This window comes from Vulpes vulpes, chromosome 12 (assembly GCF_048418805.1).
Source record: "Vulpes vulpes isolate BD-2025 chromosome 12, VulVul3, whole genome shotgun sequence".
Taxonomy (NCBI): Eukaryota; Metazoa; Chordata; class Mammalia; order Carnivora; family Canidae; genus Vulpes; species Vulpes vulpes.
In genome coordinates, this window is record NC_132791.1 from 102216802 (window position 1) to 102238561 (window position 21760).

Consider the following 21760-nt stretch of genomic DNA (forward strand, 5'->3'; position numbering starts at 1 on the left):
TCCTAGAGGTGGAGAGGGCAGGCACTGTGCTGGGAGTGGGGGGGGGGGGGGGGGGGGTCTAGCCTGGTGGGTGCGAGTAGCGCAGCGCGAGACAGAAGAGACCACAGGCCCTGGGGACCATGGGCACGATGCCTCCAAGCCACAGGGGCTTCCTTTAATCACAGACACAACTGAAACAAGTGTTCTTTTTTTTTTTTTTTAAAATACAGCCATTGAAAAGACGACACATTAAGAAACATGTAAACACAGCAGCTGCTTAATTACAAGTTGCACTGCTCGGTTTAGTACCTACGCACTCCCGGGGGGACCGGCGAGGGTCGGGGCCGGGCCTCCCCTCCCCTCTGTGGTTGCAGACAAGGAGCCAGTGGGCGGAGTGAGGGAAAACAAGACCTGGCTGCACGCAGCTCCTGACACGATGAAACCAAATTCTACCTTCCAGTTCTCCCAGAAGAAAGGTTTAAGATGTTAGGTAAGTTGGAAAATGAATTTGAGTTGTCTGCTGGGAGGCAGAGGAATTGACCGGTCCCTTCTAGTTAGAAGACCAGCTACTAGGGGAGGCACGCCGGGGCCTAGTCTCATGTTCTGGAAAAGGGAAGGAACACAGAACCCGCCTCCCCAGACACTCGGGCCCGATCCTGATGATCCAGGGGCAGCTGAGTGATCCTGTTCCCGGGAGATTGTCCATCGCACCAGAACTCAGGGTCCGGCATGGGGGAGCCACCTACCTTCCCTGGTTCTGCTGTCCCCAGTCCGCCTCGAGGGTCCACGCAGGGTCTTTGCCCCAGGAGCCCTGCCCACTCAGAGGCCCACGACTGCACCGGTCTCAGGAGAACAGTCTGAATATCCCACACTGAAAGATGACACAGGAACTGAGCCCTCTGCTACCCAAATCATGGGGGACTTGGACCACCTGATCTGGTCCTTACTGGCCAGCGGGGTCGTCTCCAGGTGAGGCAGAAAAGGATGTCGACACCTCTACTCCAGCGGGCCCGCAGCGCACAGGGAAGTCCCTGCCTCCTCCAGCAGAACAATGTCCACGGAGTCTCTGTGTGTTTTTCGACAAAAACATCGACGGTCCTAAATTCGGGTCAGTCAGGTGGTGAAGATGAAGACAGTTTGGCAAGCAGAATCTTTCAGAAGTCGTGGGCAAGGTTTCTGCGGAGGCGCTCTCCCTCCCACGGCTCTGCGGGGGGGGGGGGGGGGGGGGCACGGGCGACAGCCAGAAGCCCCCAAGCCCCAGGAACCAACTGGAGGCAGAGCAGGGAGTGAGGACGATCCATCGCAGGGAAGCAAAGAGCTCAGGGCCCCTTCCTGGGAAGCCTGCGGGAGCACACGGCAGCGCCCTCGAGCCACCCAGCCCGCGGCGGGCAGCTACCAGCCCGGTCCCTGTGCTTGTCCTCGGGGCCCGGCCGGGCCTCCTGTGTCCCACGCTGCTGCCATCCATGCGTGACTGCGACCCGGGAGTCTGTGCCCAGAATCCCTTACGGGCAAGGCCCTACCACAGGCTTGTCCCAGGACGCTCCTGACAGGAGTCCGCAGAAGACAGAGAAGGGAGGTGGCTGTGTCCCAGCCATGAGGGGGGGCCACGTGTGGAAACCTCCAAGCACCACCCCCGAGACTCCCAAAGAGGCGTCTCCCCCCTGCCACTCAGGACAGGGCGTGGGGCCGCAGGGGGTAAGCTGCTCGGGACCTCCTGCAGAAGCGGGGCAGCCTCGACGGGAGGCTCCCTCTCCCTAGTCCCACGTCAGCCGCACACCTCAAGGACACTGCCTCCCAGCCCAGGCCCCTTAGGTTCTTCAGAAAAAAGAATTTAAGTCAAGACACAATTTGTTTTCAGGTTGCAAGTAATGGGTCAGCTGAGCGTCGCGCCGTCCTCCTGCCCCAGCCGCTGGTGTGTGGTAGACGGGGCTGCCGGGGTGGAAGCCCAGCCGCTCCCGGGCCCGGGGCCTACTGCCTGCTGTTGTTGTCGGACAGCTGGCTGGGGGTCCGCGCCTCAGCCAGGGAGGTGGTGCCCTCGAAGCGCTGCGAGGCGATGGCTGCCTGGTGGGACATGCTCTTCCTTACGATGTCACCTTTCCGCCACAACACCACTTCCTGCGGAATTGGGGGGGTACGTGACACACTGAGAGGGGTGCATGGGGGGCCCAGGGGCTCCAGCCCTCCCCGGGCATCTCAGCAAAACCTCCTGCAGGTCAGCAGCTGCCTGTCCGCACCTCCCCCCCCCCCCGCCCCGGGGCTCCCGATGGGGGCACGAAGGGCAGAAGGGTCGCTGGCCTGGGCAAGCCGACTCAATGTGTCACATGGGAATCCTGGTTCTCACCACGGGCTCAGCCTCCGTGGACCACCAGGGGGCGTGGAGACGAGCAAACTCTCCAGGCCCTGCCCTTCCCGTCAGGCTCCAGGGCCATGCCCAGGGCCTCACCTGCTGTTTGAAATAGCGCCGCTCCTCCTCATCTATGAGCACCAGGTTGAGGTAATAGCGCACAGAGAACTTCTTGTTGATGTCCCGCATGGTGGGGGTGAGCTCGTAGCCCGCCAGGAAGAGCCGGATCGGGATGGACTCTCCTGTGAGGGCCGGGCACACGTCAGGGAAGGGGCGACGGAGCCCACCCCTCCTGACACCAGCAGGGGAGGCGCCCCGAGCATCTCACGGCACACTCGAGGCAGCGTTCCTACCTGTCGGGGACTTGCAGTCGGCAGCTCAGTGACCTGCTGAAGCAAAACCTGACACTGTGCTGCTCCCCGTCCAGGCCCCGCTGCACCTTCTCTCACCACCCAGAAACCAAGACCCATGTGTAGGAAGAGCGCAGGACGCTACGGCCAAGCACCCTTAGGGGACGTGTCACCATCTAGTTGTCGGGTGTTCAGGGTCAAAGGGTCAAACTCACTCCTGTCACCCAGCAATTTTGGTGCCACCGTCCTCCACCCTAAATACTGCATGTCCCCCAACATACACCTCCGCTCCGAGGTGGGTTGGCAGGGCGGTAGAGGGCTCTGGAAAGGAAAAAACCCTCATTCTGGTCTCAGTTCTGCATTAACTTGTAGGACTGCTGAGTTAGTCCATTGCTTTCTCTGGACCTTAATTTTCTCTTGCGGAAAAGTGTGGAACCAGACTACGTGGTATTTTTGAGCCCTTCCAGCTCTGACACCGTGCTCTTCCTAATTTAAGTGAAAGGAAATTAGGGCAGTAATTCTACTGAGAGAGGCCAAGCCTATCATGTCGTCTAAAGCTAAATATAAATGTGCTGTTAATGATCTGTTGTCTTGCTTCTCAGGGAAAACAGCAGCGGCTCTCCCTGCAGAGCCGGTGAAAACATGGCACACCCGGGGAGTCAGGAGCGCTCAGCCTTGTCCCCCCGGGGGCCTGTCCTGGTGACACCCAAGAGCCTGCTGTCCTGGTCTCCTCCTTCCACACGGAACACATGGGAACAAGCTGAATAAAACCTTGGCATAACCGAGCACTTCTGCAGGGAAGAAAACGCTCCTCGTGTTCAGTGGCTGCAGAGCTAGCAGCATGTAAAACGACTACTACTCCCAAATATCCAGGTTCCCCAAACACCCAGGCTTTCAACTCCATTCATTCCAGATGTCACTTCAGCTCTGGGGGTGGGTGGGGCGGCCGTCTGTCCCGTTCCCTGCTCTGCGGCACCTGCTAGGGCTGCCCAGACTGTCTACACTTGGCAAATGCATGCAGGGAGTGGATCATTTGCCAGAGCCAGAAGTAAGGAACACACGTGATTATTCCACGTTACCCTCTTGGTCCCTAGCAACAGAGAATGTCAACAGGAAGCAGTGAAATGTTCCCACTGTATCTGCTACACCAGCACTTTTCAAGCTTTTGTAGTAGTTGTTTTCTAAGAGGCATCGCTCCTGAGATGCCATCTCTGCTACGAGCTCCGTAGGCAGACAAGGCCAACGCGGAGCTCTCCTGGTGAAGGTGGGGAAGGAGCTCGCACATATCAGCCCTCTTTACTGGCACCCAGTGAACTTCCGGAGATGAGAAATGACAGGTGAATAGGGAATCTTAGTCTAGCACTAAAGTCCCTCGTGCCCTCCAACACTCTGTGGGGCCTGGGGAGCGGGTAAGGCCGCTGTGGGCTGGGTGCCTGGGTGCTCACCTCTCACGGGCGCCCCGTCCATGATCTCATACTTGGCTATCGTGTCGTTCTCGTGGTACACGTTGGGGCCTGTGCCCGTCGTTTCCCGCTTGATGATATCTATCTCCATGTGCTTGATTTTGATTCTCACCAACAGGAAGTAGATCTTTCCTACAATGACATCTTTCAAGTGGTATCTGGGAAAGAGAAAGCCCAGAGAGTAAGATGTGAGTACAGCAGCTCAACTTTGCATGTTTCCAGGTTTCCCAGGCTTCAGGGGAGGGGACACCGCCACGTGGGGTAGCTGAAGATGGAGTGACAGCCACACTCGCCCACGTTCTTACAACTGCCCTTGCAGAATGACTTCCCAATATGTTCTTTACTGGGATCCCAGTGACTTCTGTAACTTCCCCGTTCTTCCACAGGCCATTCACAGGATGTTCTTTCTGCAGGTTAAACACCCATTCACGCTTGCTCTCCCGACTTATCTCCCCAGCACTCTAAACTCTTGTATACCTCCTGTGTTTGTGTATGTGTTGTTTTAGGTGTCCTGAGGTGTGGGAGGACAGCCCCACCAATCCAGGTCTTGCTCTTTCTCCCTGAGCTCCACAACAGGTCTTCTGGGAACTGGCCCTGCAGCAGAGCAATAGAGCAGTCTTGTCTGCTGTGGACACGTCAGGCCAGGGAGGAGCAGGAGAGCAAGATGCAGGCATCACTCATGCCCCGTCAGCACCTTCTCCCTGCGCCCTGCTCACATGGCTGGTGCTCGGGAGCTGCTGTGGACTTGGCCATGCCTAACAACGGTTCTGACCCTCCAAGCGTTTCTCTCTGAGTCAGCGTGGGGCGCCAGTGGTCTGCGCACACACAGCACTGTATCAGGCAGAGACAAAAATCTTCAAATCTGAAGCTCAGATTCATGGGACAGGGTGTTCCAGGGACTTCAGGATTTAACCTCCACATATTACGGGTGAAGAAAAGGAAGTTCAAAGAAGACAGACACTTGAACCAGGATCTGAGTAGGGGACAGAGATGTGAGCCCAGGTACCCAATTCCTAGGCCTGTGTCCGCCCTACTATTTCATGCTGCCTTTCTCCTTATAGTCTAACTGGGAGACCCGCACTCTCAGTAGATAACCTAAGAACGGAGGCTGCTCCAAGCATTTAAGAAGGAATGCTGAGAGATCATAGATTCTAGGGGTTTTCACACTTTGGTAAACAGAACTTTCCTTTATTCTAAATGAAATGCTATGTGGAAACATTAGCATGTGAGAAACCCCAGTGCAGGGCCCACGATCCTGCGCCCTGCTCTTCTTTCACTTCATGTTTTCCATGTTTAAACCCCACTACCCTGTCTCCACGTTTCAGAGGAGAAAGCCAAGGCACAAACGTGTTAACACCTGCTGACCTTCACGCAAGGGCAATCTTAGTGGCAGGATGGGACTGTGCTCTAGGCCCACCCAGTAGACGGAGCCCTGCCCAGCATGGCCTGCTCTGAGAGGGCACAAAGGGGCTGAGCATCCAGCCCGAGCTCATGGGATGGACTCTCTCGGCCCTTTCACACCACACTTGGTCTTGAGCACACTGCTGACCGACGGCTTTCTGAGCTCCTACAAGGTGGCACTGCCTCCCGGCCACCCCTTTACCAGGCAGCGGGAGCGCTGGCAGGCAGGCACTGCTGGTGGCTCCTTTCCAGAGCCCGGAGACTGAGGAGGAAGGCAAAGAAGGCTGTTTGCTCGTATGTCCCTGCCTGGCCCAGACCAACCTCCCTCCAGCCCGCCTCACCCCAGTCCACGTGTGGGGCCCAGCCAAGCAGGAGCCATTCTGGGTCATGAGTCCAGGCCAGGGGGGCAGGGGAACAAACAGGACCCCCCTCACCCCTGTTCTAGGAAGCACATACATTGCTAGTCTTTTGAAAAGCCCTATTTCCAACCCTTCACAGGAGAGCCAACAGGTCAGCCCCACTGCCCCGAACCCCTGGGTAACAGTGGATCTGACCTGAGTGTCTGCCCAGTGAGAGCCCTAGACTCCTAATTTCTTGTTTTAGCTCTGAATACACTTTTACTTCTGCTGATTTTCAAACATTTTCAGGAACGTTTGATGCTGAAAAGAAAGATGCTTGTGGGGACGCCTGGGGGGCTCAATGGCTCAGTGTCTGCCTTCGGCTCAGGTTGTGATCCCAGGGTCCCGGGATCGAGTCCGTCAGGCTCCCTGCAGGGATCCTGCTTCTCCCTCCACCTGTGTCTCTGCCTCTCAATCTCTCTCTCTCTCTCTCTCTCTCTCTCTCTGTGTGTCTCTCATGAATAAAAGAAAGATGCCTGTGCTAGGTCTTTGAAGTGCTGGTAGGTTTCGTGATTTACAAGCACTTAAACGTTTCCATGTTTGGACAGCAAAGACAGTTAAAACATTCCTGGCTTCCCAACTTGCCAGTTAACATTATTTAAAGACCTCTATACAGAGGCATTCTTGGCTGTCATTCACTAAAGTTCAGGAGGACGCAGCAAACTAGGCCGGTGTGCACGTGGATTTCCAAACACGCTGTACAGTGGGTACGAGCGCTAACAGGAATGGGGTTTGGAGATTATTTTGATCAGTAGAAAGGAAGAGCTGAATCTAGATCCAAACAAACAGCTGTAAAGTCAGTTTAGCTTGACTTTGTTTTTTTTTTTAAATTTTTTTAAAAATTTATTTATGATAGTCACACAGGGAGAGAGAGAGGCAGAGACATAGGCTGAGGGAGAAGCAGGCTCCATGCACTGGGAGCCCGACGTGGGATTCGATCCCGGGGCTCCAGGACCGTGCCCTGGGCCAAAGGCAGGCACTAAACCGCTGTGCCACCCAGGGATCCCGAGTTTAGCTTGACTTTGAAACACAATGTACGACGTGTAACTTCAATGTCCCTCCTTGATTTCCACTTAGTATAAGTATGAGGTTCGGCCTCCCGGTCTACATTCTGCAGCCTCAGCCACATTCCCAGTACCCACTCAGCTGCCTGCCCCCAGCATAGGCCTGGGCTCCACACCGCGGGGCCCCGGGTACTTACTTGGATTTATTGTACTCAAACTCAATGTGCAGGCAGTCCTCGATCCCCACCTCCATCTTGATGGAGGAGTTCAGCTCTGGGTACGTGCTGAGGGTGTGGACTACGATGTCCATCTCCTTGACAACATCATTGAGGCGGCGGCTGATGGTGGCTCGAAGGAAATACCTGCAGGAGGTGGACGTGTCATAAAGGAACACTCCCAGTGCCCTCACGCTGCCCTCGTCTGTGCGCCAGCAGACCCACAGAGAGGAGCCCTAACGGGTGGCTTTGTGATTCCTCCCAGAGTCCCCTCTGGGGACCCACCTCCCAGAAAGACGTGAACTTAGAAAATTCTGCAATTACAGTTCCAGGGTGTTCAAGGACCTTCTCCTCAAGGGCCTTCTCGAGCCCATCCTCCGGGATCAGAGCACTGCCCTAAATAGAAGCGATTTCTCTGTCCCCCCCACCCCAAAGTTATCCTAATGCCGTCCCGGCCCTGGCCACTGCCTGCCGCGGGTCTGTGTACGGGCTTCCCTCGGGCTGACGCCGGCTCTCGGCACGGGGTCTTACACGCTGCCCCCTGCAAGCCTGGTCATCTCACATGATCAGTGTGCATCTTCCAAGTCCCTCGAGCTAAACGGGAGGAAATGAGGAAGTCCGTGAGCCGTCCGCACTCAGCTAACGTCCCCATTCAGCTACCGCTTACCGCTACGCACCGACGAAAGGCCAGACCCCGGGGCAGCCCACAGCCCACTGGGGAGTGGCCTCCAAACAGAAATCCGACCACACACAGCAGGTGCGGCCCCAGGTGGAGGAATCAGAGCTACGCAGAGAGACCAAAGGGCCCTCGGGCAGCAGAAGTGAGGGCAAGTCTGAATGTGAGATCCTGGGGTTGCTGGAGCAGAGGGCAGCGCCTGCCAGCTCGGCGTGCCTCGCCTGCCTGTCCGGGCCCTGGCACCACCGTCCCCTCCGACTTCCCCACGCTGCCACCCAGTGACTGCAGGGACCCCCCATCATGGGTCAGGTGTCCCTGCAGAAGGCTGCGCGCCAGCTCAGTACGCGCAGGCTTCCCTCGGCGTGGCCTGGCCCACGCTCCACCGCAGGCACTTCCGCCCGTTCTCCAGGACCTCCTGTGTCCCCAGCCTTTCCTAGTCGCTTGGGGCTCCAGCCTCGCCCTCCTCCATGGAAGACACAGCTTTTCCTCTACTCAGAGCACAGCCTTCCCAGTCAAGACTTACAACACGGTCTCCCTTCTCTGCCTTGTGCTGTTTCCTACCGCCGGCCTAAGAGGGCATCTGAGGCCTCGCCCACCCTCCTCGCCTCCGACAGCGCCCGGTCTCTCGAAACCCTCTGCCCCGCCGGCCGGCAGACTGCCTGCAACCTGGATGCGCGTTACCGCCGATGCGGGAGGAAGGGGGCTTCCGTCCGGATGCCCAGCCACAGCTCACAGGTCTCCGTTCTGCGGGGACACAGGCACCAACAGCCCTCCCTGCCTCCAGGGACTCAAACATGGGAGCCTGGCATCTCCATCCTCCACGTTTTCCAACTTATCTCTCTCCAGTGACGGCTTTCTCTTGAGTTTGTACAAAAGCCCAGACTGCCCAATCCCCCAAAGGCTCCCCAGGCCTGATGGACAGTCGGGGATGGCGCCCGGGAGGGGTCCTGTTCTCACTACCCAACGCCCTTTGCTTCGATCTCCCTTGCCGACGGAAACTGCCCCCCCCGGAGGTGACACTCAGTCCCCGGTTGCCAAACCCAGTGGCCTTGTTTCTCTGCTTGAGTTTCGACAGCGGAGAATAACACATTTCCTCCTCTTCCTTGAAAGCCTTCCCATGGTTCCACAGGGGGCTGTGCCTGCTTCACCCCCTCCCAGGCCTGCTCTGGGTCCTGCCCGGGCCCTTCTCCACCTCTGCTCTCCTCCTTGGTAAACATGCCCATTTCCACCGCCGGGCAGAGGACTTGGGAGTGCGGTGCTCCCAAGTGCCGGCCTGCATTTCCAATCCTCTAGCGAACTTCCATACCTTTCTATCCTGGCAGCGCTTTAGACTCTGAATTGGATCAGTCGCCTCCACTACAGACCGTCCCTTGTCCCTGACAGCCACCTGGCTGCACCTGTGCTCACGGGCCAGCTCTGCTGTCTGTTAAATGCCTCATTTGCTGCCGCTCCCGCCTCCACGACGGTGAGATGCCCAGGACCTCATACTAGCCTTCCAAAAACGTGCTCTACACATCCACCAAGTAGGACAGGTTGGCTTTGTATTAATCATCCAAGAGAACCACTTCCCACATAAAAACAAAGGAGTCTGGAGTGATCTTTTCATGTGTTCCCTCTGCCCAAGCAGTAGGGTACAGCCCTTAATCTGGAATCAACGTGTACACAAGGCCCTTAACTAATTTTCCCTTCTTGACTCCTCACTTTCTCACCATGAACCCTAATGTCTTCATCTAACTGGACAGCAACACCTTCTTCTCTCTTTTTTTTTTAAAGATTTTATTTATTTATTCACAAGACACACAGAGAGGGAGAAGCAGGTTCCTGCAGGGAGCCTGATGTGGGACTCGATCCCAGGACCCCGGGATCATGCCCTGAGCCCCCCAGGTGCTCAACCACTGAGCCACCCAGACGTCCCACCTTCTTTTCTTTTATTCACTTATACATATTTTTTGTGGTAAAATACAGGAGTTCCGAGTATACCACCCGAAAATATGCCACTCTGGCACAATGATCGTACTGAGCTGAACACAACCGACAAGAAGCGGACACAAGAAAAACCGCCCTTCCCCACTCTCTGCCAGGAAGAGCAGGAGGGTCTTCCTCACCAGAGATCACTGTTATCCCAGACTGCACCAGAGAAATCCACGTAACAGATCTTGCTGAAAGGACTCTTTCCCTTCTTTTGTTTCTTCCACATATCTGTCCTCCCTAGAAGCTCGGTCCCTTTCCTTTGTCTTGTCACTTCTCTATAAAATCATCACTCTTCTGTTAAGACGCTTACATAAGCTCCATGTCCTAAGCGCCCCGTCGCGTTAGCCATCCTGGAGTTCCAGGCGTATGCGACACACACACACACACACACACACACACACACACACACACACGGGAATCACCCCAGCCTGCTTCTCTCTTGCTAGCCTGTCTCTGGCAATCTGACTTGCGGGGCCTCAGCTGATGACCCTAAGGCAGATAAAGGAAACATGGTTTTCTCCTCCCCTACAACATATATAACAAAACTTAACATCTTAATTATTTTTAAGTATATGGTTCCGTGGCATTAAGTACATTCACACTGCAGTGAAATAACACAGTACATGTCTTTTTAGGACTGGCTAATTTGACTTAGCATGACGCTTTTAGCATTCATCCATGTGGTAGCATTTGATAGGACTTCCTTTTTTAAGGCTGAGTAATATCCCACTAAATGTATACACCACATTTTGTTTATCCATTCACCTGCTGATGGAACTCAGGTATGTCCACCTTTTGGCTGCTGTGAACAGGCTGCTATGAGTGTGTGTATACACGTCTGTGTTTGAGTCCTGGTTCTCATTTCTTTCGGGTATGTACCCAAAAGTGGGAATCCTGGATCAAACGGTAATTCTATTTTTAATATTCTGAAGAATCACCACTCTTTTCAATACCTTTCTTTCTGACTTAAAAACATTTAAGAGCAATGCACTGCAAAAAAATGAAATTAAATAATAGTAAATCCTGTAGCAGGCTTCAGTGACTAGTAGCTTGTCTTCCTCACAGTTCTGCAGCTTTTTCTGAGTGCAATTCTGAAACGCTGCCTCTAGTTTGAGTAATGCCAGTGTTCGTACTTCTCTGCAAGGCCTACAGTCACTCCTCTGATGAAGAGGGGAGACCAGAGAGACAAGGGGATGGAGGGCCCTGCTGTAGTCCGCACCACCAGGCCTCAAGGTGATGAAGACGGCTGATCTGACAAGACAGCATCAAGACCTGGAAGCAGGTGTCTGGGGTGACAGAGGACGTCTGCTGTATCCCAGTGACATCACTTAATCTCAGGTTACATCCAAGACTCTAGAGCTTCCCTGGATTTTTTTTTTTTTTACCCCAGAGACCCTGGAATCCATCCCCATCCTCAGAAACTGGAACACTGAAAACATTAAAAACAGTCCTACGTACTTAAACTGTGTTCACTAATTTTTTAAGAACTCGTCACACTGTGTTATGTTTTATGTTCCCCATCACCCCAAAACATGGAGGGCCGATCTAGAACTAGAATCCAAATCTATCCTACTTTTCACGGGAGAAAGCTGAGCGACAGAGCTCAGGATCACACTGCTGTTGTGTGGCAGAGCTGGACTGAGGATCTGCAGCCCCGGTACGCGGGGGACAGCAGGTACCAGGGTATAAAGACTGACTACTGAATTTTTAGGAATGTAAAAAACTGATTGTTAAACATAGCAAATATTTAAAATTAAATTACATAAACTTATAATTAAGACTATATGAAAAACGAAGGTAACACTAAAGATGTGTTGCTTCCTAATATTTTTGCTACATTTTACAATTCTCTCTGCCTTGGGGGAATTTACGTCTAGCTACGTGAAGGTGGCTACTGTACATCTCTCCCTAACTCTGTCATCAGGAACATCAGGTCGGGAGCCTGCAATTGGCCGTGGTGGAAATAGTCACACTACAGAATCTGACAACTGCTGCAGACCAGGGCTTTTCCTCCCGGAGAGCCCACTGTTAGCCACGTACCAGCACACCACTCACGGCTCTCACCTCCCTCCCTTCGTGCTCCCCGTCTAAAAGGCCTCAGGAATGTGGACGGCTGCCGGGAAGGTTGGGGGACAGCAAGCACAACTTACCGTAGCTTCACATTCTGGCCTGTGTAGGACTCATACGGCTTCTCCACGTGGGTGAATTCAAAGTCGAAGGCCTGTGATTGGCTGATCTCTCCAGGCCGGGCCAAATCCTTCACCAGCGACACAAACTCATGGTGGTTCCCGCGGTCGTAATAGAGCTCTGGAGAGAAAACATCCACTACCAGACCCCGAGCTACACAGGGCCTGGCAAGGAGGCTCCAGGACGCAGGATCCCTGTTTCTGAGAGACCTCCCCCCAAGACAAACCTCCCCAGCTGCCCGTGTTTTTGACTCCCTTTCCCTTTTCCTGATCCTGCTCCTTCACTGCATGCTCCACGTATGACCTTCCTCCCTACTTTCGAATCACTTCAGTTTTACACAGAGAAATCCAGCGGCACAGTAAAAACCACCGTGACCCTGCCCGCAGCACATAAGGGAAGGATCTCAGTGAGAGATACATCGGGGAGCTGCTATCAAATATATGACATTGCTTTAAAAACATTTCTAACTTTTGAACACCTATTCATAGTTCTTTAATCATGTCATCCTTATAATGACTTTTGGAACTAGCTGGGAGAGGCCTTGTCATCCATTTAACAGAGAAAGAAACTGAGGCACAGCAAGATCAAATGACACTCGGAGTCTCCAAGGTGGCTGCGGAGCTGAGACTAGAGCGGCTTTCCTGCAAGGACGAATCTATTTCTATGATCTAGTACAGTGGGAGTAATAGCGTAACCCATTTTGCAAGGCTCTGTAAGAATTAGAGGAAGTGACTCTAAGAGTAAAGGACTCAGAACGGTACCCAGTGGACAGCAAACACCTGAAACACATTAGGTGCTCCTATCCCTTGGAGAGGAATCCACATGGCCAAGCTGACACAGAAGTTTTAGTGTTATTTCCCTTAAATCAGGGGTTTCTCGACTTCAGTAAGTGCCAAAATCAATGGGAGGCTTTGTCAAAACCCAATTGCTCAGCCCTGCCCCTAATGTCAGGGGTGAGGCCCAAGAATTCACCTCCAAGAATCTGCATGTCTAACAAGCTCCCAGGGGATGCTGGTCCTGCTCGTCCAGGGACCACACTTTGAGAAGAACTGCTCTAGATTCATCTTCCTCTGGAAATAGCTGTGGCATCTGAATGTTACAATTTACCGTATTTGTACTCCACTATTTAATTTTTTTTTAAAGATTTTTATTTTTTCATTCATGAGAGACACAAAGAGAGAGAGAGAGGCAGAGACACACAGGCAGAGGGAGAAGCAGGCTCCAGGCAGGGAGCCCGACGCCGGACTCGATCCCAGGACCCCAGGATCCCACCTTGGGCTGAAGGCGGCGCTACACCGCGGAGCCCCCAGGGATCCCCGATTCGAGTGTTAACCTTCCTATGCATGCGGTCGTTAGAGGTACGGTCTATTTCCCCCGGTTCCTGGCTCCCCCAGCACCTGGCTGTGCAGAGACCGACAGCGCGCACAGGGCCACACTGCAGTCAAGCACTGCCCCTCAGGCATTTCCGGACTGTCCTTCGCTGATGCTGCGGCCGGGAAGCCAGTGAGGGAGCGTGCGCTCGGCCCTCCCGCCGTTGGCTGCCTGGAGATGGAACCAGGCCCACAGAGGGGAGAGGCGGCCCAGGGCCAGCAGGCCGGCTCCGAGTCTGGCTCTCCGAGTCTGGCTCCGAGTCTGCAGAGCGCGGCAGGCCACCTCCCTCAGTACCAGCTGAGCAGCAGGGCGGCGGCAGGGCTGCGTGTGCTTGGGGCGCCTCCGATCAGGCCTGCAGCTCCGGGCCCAGCAGTGCGGAGCCCAGCCCTGCCCCAGGGGAGAACCGTGCCCAGAAGCGGAGCCGGTTTCAAGTGGCGCTTTCAGGCTGAGTGTGAAATCAACCCCTTGCTGCCCTGGGAGCTGCTCCTGACAAGCCTATTCCACAGGAAGCCCTCTTCCCCCGCAGGGAAGCTTCTACAGCACAGGGCAGCACAGGGGGCTCTGTCCTAAGATGCATCCGACTCAGGAAGGCAGCAATCGTGCGGTTTAATCCCAAAGTACCGCCGCCACTTCTGTATGCATTTACGTCGTATTCCGTGACTGCAGTTTGCTGCTCACTTCCTACGGTTACACTTTCATCCACTTTATATCACAAACGATCCACCTTCTCTTCCAAATACTAAATGGAATCAGTGGCAGGCAGCATTCTGAGAAGTGAGTAATAATCCACCAAGTTGCTAAACAGGAGACCGCACGTACAACCTCCGGCGGGAAGGACAGGGAAAGGTGAGCAATCCACTGCTTCTACTTTAAGATCCAACGGCTGTGTCCCCCAGTAAATGTAAGGAAGCCCTGTGATCGGGCAGAAACAGCCACTGTGACAAGGGCTCCTTCGCTTACTCTCACTGGGCCTTGTCGATGGTCCTGACGCCTCCGTGAGAAGTAGCCCCTCAGCCCCGGGTGGACCTGGTGCTTCAGCTCCCAAGCACTGGATTCTGGCCACAGTTTCAGGGGACAGAAGCGGGCAGAGTCCCAATGTCCATGAACTTTAAGTGAGAAATCCCAGAGTTGAGAAAAAGATGGAAAAATACCCAATTGTGATCACAAAGACCAAAGGCAACAGGAGAAACAAAACAGAGAAGGACCCACGAGCGCTCAGAGAGCACGAGAGCACGCAGATGTCCCGGTCTGAGAATCCTAGCAACATTCTGGCTGAGGCAGCCCCGACACCCGGCGGTGGCCCTCGGGCAGGAGAGGTCGTCCTTCCCTGCATACCTCACGTTCTCCCTCGTGCTTTTCCTCCTGGATGATGTTAGTATCGGCTCCTACGTTAAATGTCACAGGAGAGTGGCCAGTGTGTAGTCTGAGTGCAGCTGGACTGGGCTTTTTAATTTATGATTTATAAGCCATTTGTGATGCCATTTGCAATGCTCTTGCAAACACTTGGTGCAAAGGGGCAGAAATAGCAGCCATACTTTGCTATTTGCCAGAAAATCTGGTTTCCTCTCACATAAATTAAAACAGAAACTACAAGGCTGTTTTAGCAAGACGTTGGGCCCTCAAGAGGCTATAAATTGCCTGTATTCTATCCCAAGGATGCAGTGACAAGTCATCTTGGTTCCCCCCAACCTCCAAAGCCCTCAGCAATCAGGCACCTCAAGCTAGAAATAGAAACTGACCATGTTTTTTAAGGTAACTTCCCTGTCTTGAGCCTCTTTCTTGATCCAACAGGAGGAAGTGACTTTTATAGTCAGGATGTTTTCATGATGAAACTTGCCACCAACGGCTGAGGAGTGAATTTGCCACTTTGGAAGGAAATCGAGCCAGCTTTGCACCACCCGGTCATCGTTGGAAACAGCCTGAGACCTGCTACTGGGCTGGGACCATGTTTTTGGCCCAAGCTTCATGCAGGTCTTGGAAGAAACGTTAAGCCAACAAAGGCAAAGACACCTCCAAGAGTCCCATCTTCATCCCAGTTTTCCTAGCCACTATCTCCCACCAGTCAAGATTCACGCCGCCACCTCCACTCACATCTCCTGGATGCTGGCACTCCTGCTAGAGCAGAACACCTCTGGGCTGCCCGTCCCCAGCAAGGTGCAGCTCTGTTCCAGCCCTGCAACAACTCACTAATAGGCCAGAATCAATCTGTTTCATCTCAATGTGCCTTTTACTTAGCCTTTTACGGGTTAATGAATTAAAAGAAAGCCCCTGGAGTTTTTAGAAGTACAGGCTTGACTGGTACTGACAGGCTTGACTGATGGTTCAGATCCATCCAGTGCCATTACTTTTTTTAAAAGATTTTATTTATTTGACAGAGAGAGCATGAATGGCGGGGGGTGAGGGGGATAGGGGGGAGAGCAGAAGGAGAGGGAGAAGCAAACTCCCAGCTGGACAGGAAGCCCGGACGTAGGGCCAGATCCCAGGACCTCAAGATCGCGACCTGAGCCAAGAGCCCAAGGCAGCTGCTTAACTGACTGAGCCACCCAGGTGCCCCCAGTGGCATTACTTTTAAAAACCTTTTAAAGGGATCCCTGGGTGGCTCAGTGGTTTAGTGCTGCCTTCAGCCCAGGGCCTGATCCTGGGGACCTAGGATCGAGTCCCACGTCAGGCTCCCTGCAGGGAGCCTGCTTCTCCCTCTGCCTGTGTCTCTGCCCCCCACCTCTATGTCTATCATGAATAAATAAATAAAATCTTAAAAAAAAAAACTTAAAAAAAATCCAGATATAATCTATTTGGTTCTGGAGGACAGAGTTATTCGTATCTACCATCCTTTGTAAGATCGACCTTCCAATTACCTTTGGTTTATTTAACCCTGTTAGTCTCCAAGATGGCCCAGCTCTGCCTTCCATCCTGTGTTAGAGTTCCCTAAATGAGTGCAGCTAAAAAATGGTCTCTCCTTTTTCCCTCCGTGCTTTTTAGACACCACCACATTGTATTTTTCTAAAACGGTGGGCCTTCCCATGCTAGAGCGACGTGGGAGATGCCCAAGATGCCCTCCCCACCTATCTGTCAGCTTTGTTACAACAGACCACGCCACTGGAAAAAGTACACTGGGCGCAGGAAGAAAGCCAACGTGGCTCAAAATCACACTGAGGGTAAGAGAAAACATAACACAGGTGAGTAAGGCAGGTCTTCTTACACTCTCAGGGGCGACATTCAGACTGCGACATCCAAGGAGCTGATGTAGAACTGAGTGCATCACAGGTCTGACAACTCTTACTTTCTTACGTACACAGAAAAACCAGCCTCAAATTTGGCATAAGAAAATGTGATCAAAGAAATGTGCAACAGCAAGTGAACCGACAGGAGCTTTAATGTTTCTGCATCCTAGTTCCCAGTGGAGAGGCCGTGCGCCGGTGCCTGCTGGTGAGTGAGTCATCTTAGCTCTCAGAGGCCCAGGGTGAGGGCCACACCTTGCTTACCAATGCCTCTGCCCCAAGCGCCAGCAGGAAGCCCTGCCTCTTAACAGTCAGCAAGGCAAATCTACACTCCCCCTTTCCTTCATTCAAGTAACTCTGGTCTATCTAGGAGTTGAGAAAAAGGTCCAGAAAACAGCTTCTATAAATTCCGAAATCTGAGCACATATCCAGTTGGCAAGTATTTATCGAGCACCTACTTCATGTTAGCTTCTGAGATGACAGATTAGCCAGCACATTGATGATGCACTGAAGGCAGTCCCTGGTTTTCGGGGACTCAGAATTTAGTGAGGAAGGTAGACCGGGGGGGGGGGGGGGGGGATAAAAAGTCACAAGTTTGTCATATCCTGCTTGAAAAGGAGGTATCCAGGAGGCCTGTAGAAGAACAGGGGCAGGGCTAAGGTCAGCCTGGGGAGCTTAGGGAAGGCTGTCAGGGGTATGCTGGGCGCTTCAAGGACGAGGGAGAGCCTGGGTGGAAGGTCGGAGCTTGGAGAAAAATGTTCACATACAAAGGGAAGATGCCAAGATTCTAGAAGGAACATATTTTGAGGAAACTATAAGAGGTGAGGGTGAAGGGGAAGGGAGAGGTGAGGTGGGGAAGAAGGGCGGGGCTCCTTGGGATGGAGCTGGGTATACACTTCTGCTCTCGGACCAAAAGGGACTTGAAGAGCAGAATTTTAGGGAGGGAACTGACAATGTCAGAAGTGGCTCTTAGAAAGTTCACTTTTACAGAAGATGGACTGAAGGACAGTGGCCACAGAAAGAGAATCAAGGCAGCAGCACAGGCAAGGAGAGGAAGCACAGACTGGGGATGCAGGAGAGCGGCTGGAGAGTGGGCTGGGCGCGTGGGAGGAGGAGTTAGTCTAAGAAGACTTCTGGGTTCCTAAGGTTAATGGATGCAGGTGACACAGGCCACAGTGGGACACACAGGACAAGAGGCAGGGCTGGGGCTGGAGCAGAGAAAGAAAGGTTTTTGTGTTGGATGTGCTTCTGGGGGCCCCGTGAGTTATCCAGGTGGAGGTGCCTAGACCCAGGCGTGGAGCCTGGGAGGGTTCAGGTCAGCACAATGAAAGAGGCTGGGAGTCATCAGAATATAAAGAGACACAGAACTTATGGGTACAGATGAGATTGCCAGAGCAAGCTCTAAAGAAAGGACAGGAAGGTCATCCCTGTTCTTGTTCCCGTCTACCTCTAAACCAAGACCGACACAGGTGCTTTCCTGAGCAGGATCTGGGCCACTGTGAGGAGTGGGGTCCAAAGAGGTGCAATGCAAGAGAGCCAAACAGTCGTCTCTGAAAGGACACCGGGGAGAGTCCCTTACACAGGTTTCCACTTGGGCTAACACACCGTTTGGGAGAAGACAACGGAAGTCAGACAGACCAAAGGGAAGGCTAGCCTGGCCCAAACATTCCCCATGGACCGTCTGCACAGGAATTGGGGTGACCCCAAGGTGACAGGTTTTAAACGTCTAGTGCCTGGAAACTTCTTGATGGATCAGGCTTAACAGGGAAAGAGAAAATGACAATAATCACCTTAATTCCGCTTTATAAGTACCTGTTGTGTGTGCCAAGACCCGTGCATCATGTATATTAACTCTGGTCCTCCCAAGACCCTAGGAAATAGGAAAGACGGTGCTATTATAAACTGAGCTCTGCCTAATTTAGGTCACCCCATTTGCATGACTCTCCATCATGTACCAGGCTGTCCTTCTAATGAATACACAGGTGGGACAAGTACACTTTTATCAGGAGGACAAAGAAATGAATCCTAAGACAGCTAATTACATAAGGCGCTTGATTTTCAAGCTGTGGAACCAGTCCACAGGAGGGAAGGAAGGCGGGAAGGAAACAGGAATCAAATCCAAGAGACTAGGGTTTATAAGAACACTTTTGAGTGAAGATGGAATTCACCGAGGAAGGCAGGTAGAGCCCAATGGTGCGCCATACAGCAAGACCTATACCGTACAGCGCTCTAGAGCCAGATCTAGGAGCCTGACCAAAGCTCCGCCCACCTCATTCACAGTCAAAGAATGCAGCGAAGGAGAAAACCGCACTACCGCACTACCGCAACCTCAGCAAAGTTACTCACTAGCCTCGCTCTCTGGTTCCCAGACCAGTAGACTGTTGACACAAATGGACCATACAGCGCAGGAAGCATTACCCCTTGACAGCTCACCACGATTCTCACAAGGCATCATTGTTACTGCCGCTGTCAACGTGAGAAAGGGAGGCCCGGAGAGGTGCAGCCTTCCTCAAACTCATGCCCGGCTTCCTCAAAGTCACGGGTGGAGAGCTCACCGTGCTCTGAGGCTCAGGAAGAGGTATGAGTGGAAGCTAAAAGCCTGGGAGAAAAGCCAGCAGGGATGCTGTCCTGGATTCAAGGAGTGAGACAAGCCGCCAGGCAGCGCAGGTACAGCAAGCAGCTCCCTCAACTTCCTTTTGCTCAGATTAGAGGGAGGCCTTGACTCCATTCCCCGCACCCCGCCCCAAACAGCTCACTTCACAATGTTGGGGTAGGGGACACTCTGGTTATCTTCGTGTATTGAGCTATCACCACCTGGAGTGATAGTGTAAAATGTGCACTACAGGTGTTATGCTCCTGTTACAGATACAAAGAATCCATGCAAGAACTTTAAAACTACTACTTGAAAATATGGATGCTAAGTAGGCAGGCACTCCTTGATTATCTCCTACATTACGCTTAGCATAAAATACTCTGGATTCATCCTATCGGCCCTGTGGTCCTTCACTAGGGGTGATTGATTTTTACCCTCCAGGGGACAAAAGGCAACATCTCAAGAAATCTTTGGGGGTGCTTTTGGGGATGTGCTTCTGGTATCTGGTGGGTCAAGGCCAGGTTAATATGGTGCGACAACAAAGAATTATCAAGCCCTAAACATAAACAGTACTGCTGTTGAGAAATCCTATCCAGCCTAGAGGCAGAAGAGAAGAAAGTATGAAACTCACTCTTCAGTCCCTTTCTGGTACATCAGAGGCCATTTGTATTCTGGATTTAAAAGAACAAAAAAGTTTCCTATGTGATCAGCCAGTCTTTGATCTCATTTCATTTTCCCAAATGAGCAGTAGCCACAGAGGCTCCTTCTTCCAGGATTCCTCCTACGTGTGCCAGTGCCTCCCTGCCCTGGAAAATGGGAGAACAGATTCTCTTCTGACCTCTAGGGATATGAGAGAAAGTATTTCCCAGGAAGTCTGTAAGAACAGGGTTACACCTGCAGCCTGGTGCTACACGTATGAATCCTTTGCCAATCTTTTTCAGCACACATGGGTATTTACCATGAATCTACTCCTAACCCAATGAGAAAGACCATTTATTTCAGAAGTACCTAGTTTTTTTAAAACACAAGACTACAAATAGAATTAGGGACAGCCAGCCGTACTTTGGCAGCTCCCAAATCTTCTGTATGGTTACTGCTTTTTGCTGTCCGGTTTTAACTATTAATAATCACGTTTGAAGATTGTTAGAGCCCTGAGAAATCTTGATCGTTAAATTTTAGGCTTGGACCATTCCTTTGTCTGTAAGGAGAAAATCAGTCAACCGAAAACTAGCATTCTAATAAAGAAGTCTTAGAAACATCGTAAAATAGAAAGATGGAAGATTGCAGGGCTTCTTTCCCAAAACAGGTCCAAGACTGGCAGCCCAGAGCTAAGGCGAGGCCGGAGAAGGGTGGTGAGCCCTCTCCCACGTCCCAGCACCAGAAAAGGAAGGCGGACGGGAGTGAAGTCAGCGGGGCACACGGGACCCGCTGCGGATGTGCAGACAAAGGCAGGAGCGGCAGGCGGCAGGGCCTCCCCCGCAAACCCACCTGCAGGCAGGAGCATCTCCTGGGAAATCCGGGAGGCAGGGCGCAGAGCCGGGCGCGCGCTGGAGGCGCAGGGGGCACCCGAGGGCACGGCGCCCACCACCAGGCTCCGCGCTGTCACCTCGGGCCGGGGCGCCGGCGGGCCCGAGCGCGGGGAGCGCGGGGACCGGGGCTCAGGCAGGCCGCACCCGGCCGGGCCGCCACCCCTGCCCCCGCCCCCCGTCGGCGCCCGGGCCCGCGGAGGAGGAGGAGGAGGAGGAGGAAGAGGAGGAGGCCGCAGAGAAAGAGGAGGCCGCGGAGGAGGAGGAGGAGGCCGCGGAGGAGGACGAGGACGAGGACGAGGACGAGGACGAGGACGAGGCGGCGGCGGCGGCGGCGGCCCGCGGACCCCAGCGCGCGGCACTCACCGATCTGCCCGATGAACTCGATCTTGATGCCCTGGTGCTCCAGCCGCTTGTTGGGGTTCTTGAGCGCGAGGCTCACCTTCCCGGAGACCGTCTCTCCGTCGTAGAAGAGGAAATACTTCTCCTTCTTCCCGTCCTCCGTCTTGTGCTCGGCCCGCTTCCTACTCTCCGCATCGTTGAGCACGATGTCCACCTCCACGCTCTGCCCGAAGCCGAAGAAGCTCATCTCGGGGCCGGGCCGGGGGCGGCGGGCCCGCTGCTGGGCGCGGGGCGGGGGCGGGGGCGGGGGCGCCGCAGGACGCCCGGCTGCGCGGGGCGGGGGGCGCAGGGCGAGCGCGCAGGGCCGACCGCAGCGCCCCGGGGACCAGCGCCCCGCGACCCGCCAGTGCCCGGCGAGCCCGAGCGGCGGGCGGCCGGGAGACGCTGCGGCGGGCAGGGCACCGGGGGGCGGGGTACGGAGCTGGGCCGTGCGGGCCGCCCACCGGGTGCGGAGCGGCGCCGAGCAGCACAGCGAGCCAGCCCCGGCCTCCGGCGGTGCAACGCACCGAGGCGCTTCGGCGGCTCCGGGCGGGGGGGAGGGGGCGGCGCAGCCTCCAGCCGGGAGCGCCCGGGACGCCGCGCGCATGCGCTCGCCCTGCCGCTGTAGCCTTCGCAGCCCCGCCCCGGGAGCTGTGCTCACTGCGCACGCGCCCTGGTGCACA

General features: G+C 54.1%; 1 protein-coding gene across 1 annotated transcript; it reads right to left on the reverse strand.

Annotated features, from left to right (window-relative positions):
• Positions 1–115: 115 nt before the first annotated feature.
• Positions 116–21637, reverse strand: VPS26B (VPS26 retromer complex component B). The gene is made up of 6 exons (XM_025998884.2): positions 21063–21637; positions 11952–12108; positions 7137–7301; positions 4119–4294; positions 2423–2565; positions 116–2094 (listed from the first exon to the last, which is right to left on the reverse strand). The coding sequence occupies exons 1-6, from the start codon at positions 21283–21285 to the stop codon at positions 1948–1950; spliced, it is 1011 nt and encodes a 336-aa protein (XP_025854669.1). The 5' UTR covers positions 21286–21637; the 3' UTR covers positions 116–1947.
• Between the last annotated feature and the right edge of the window lie 123 nt (positions 21638–21760).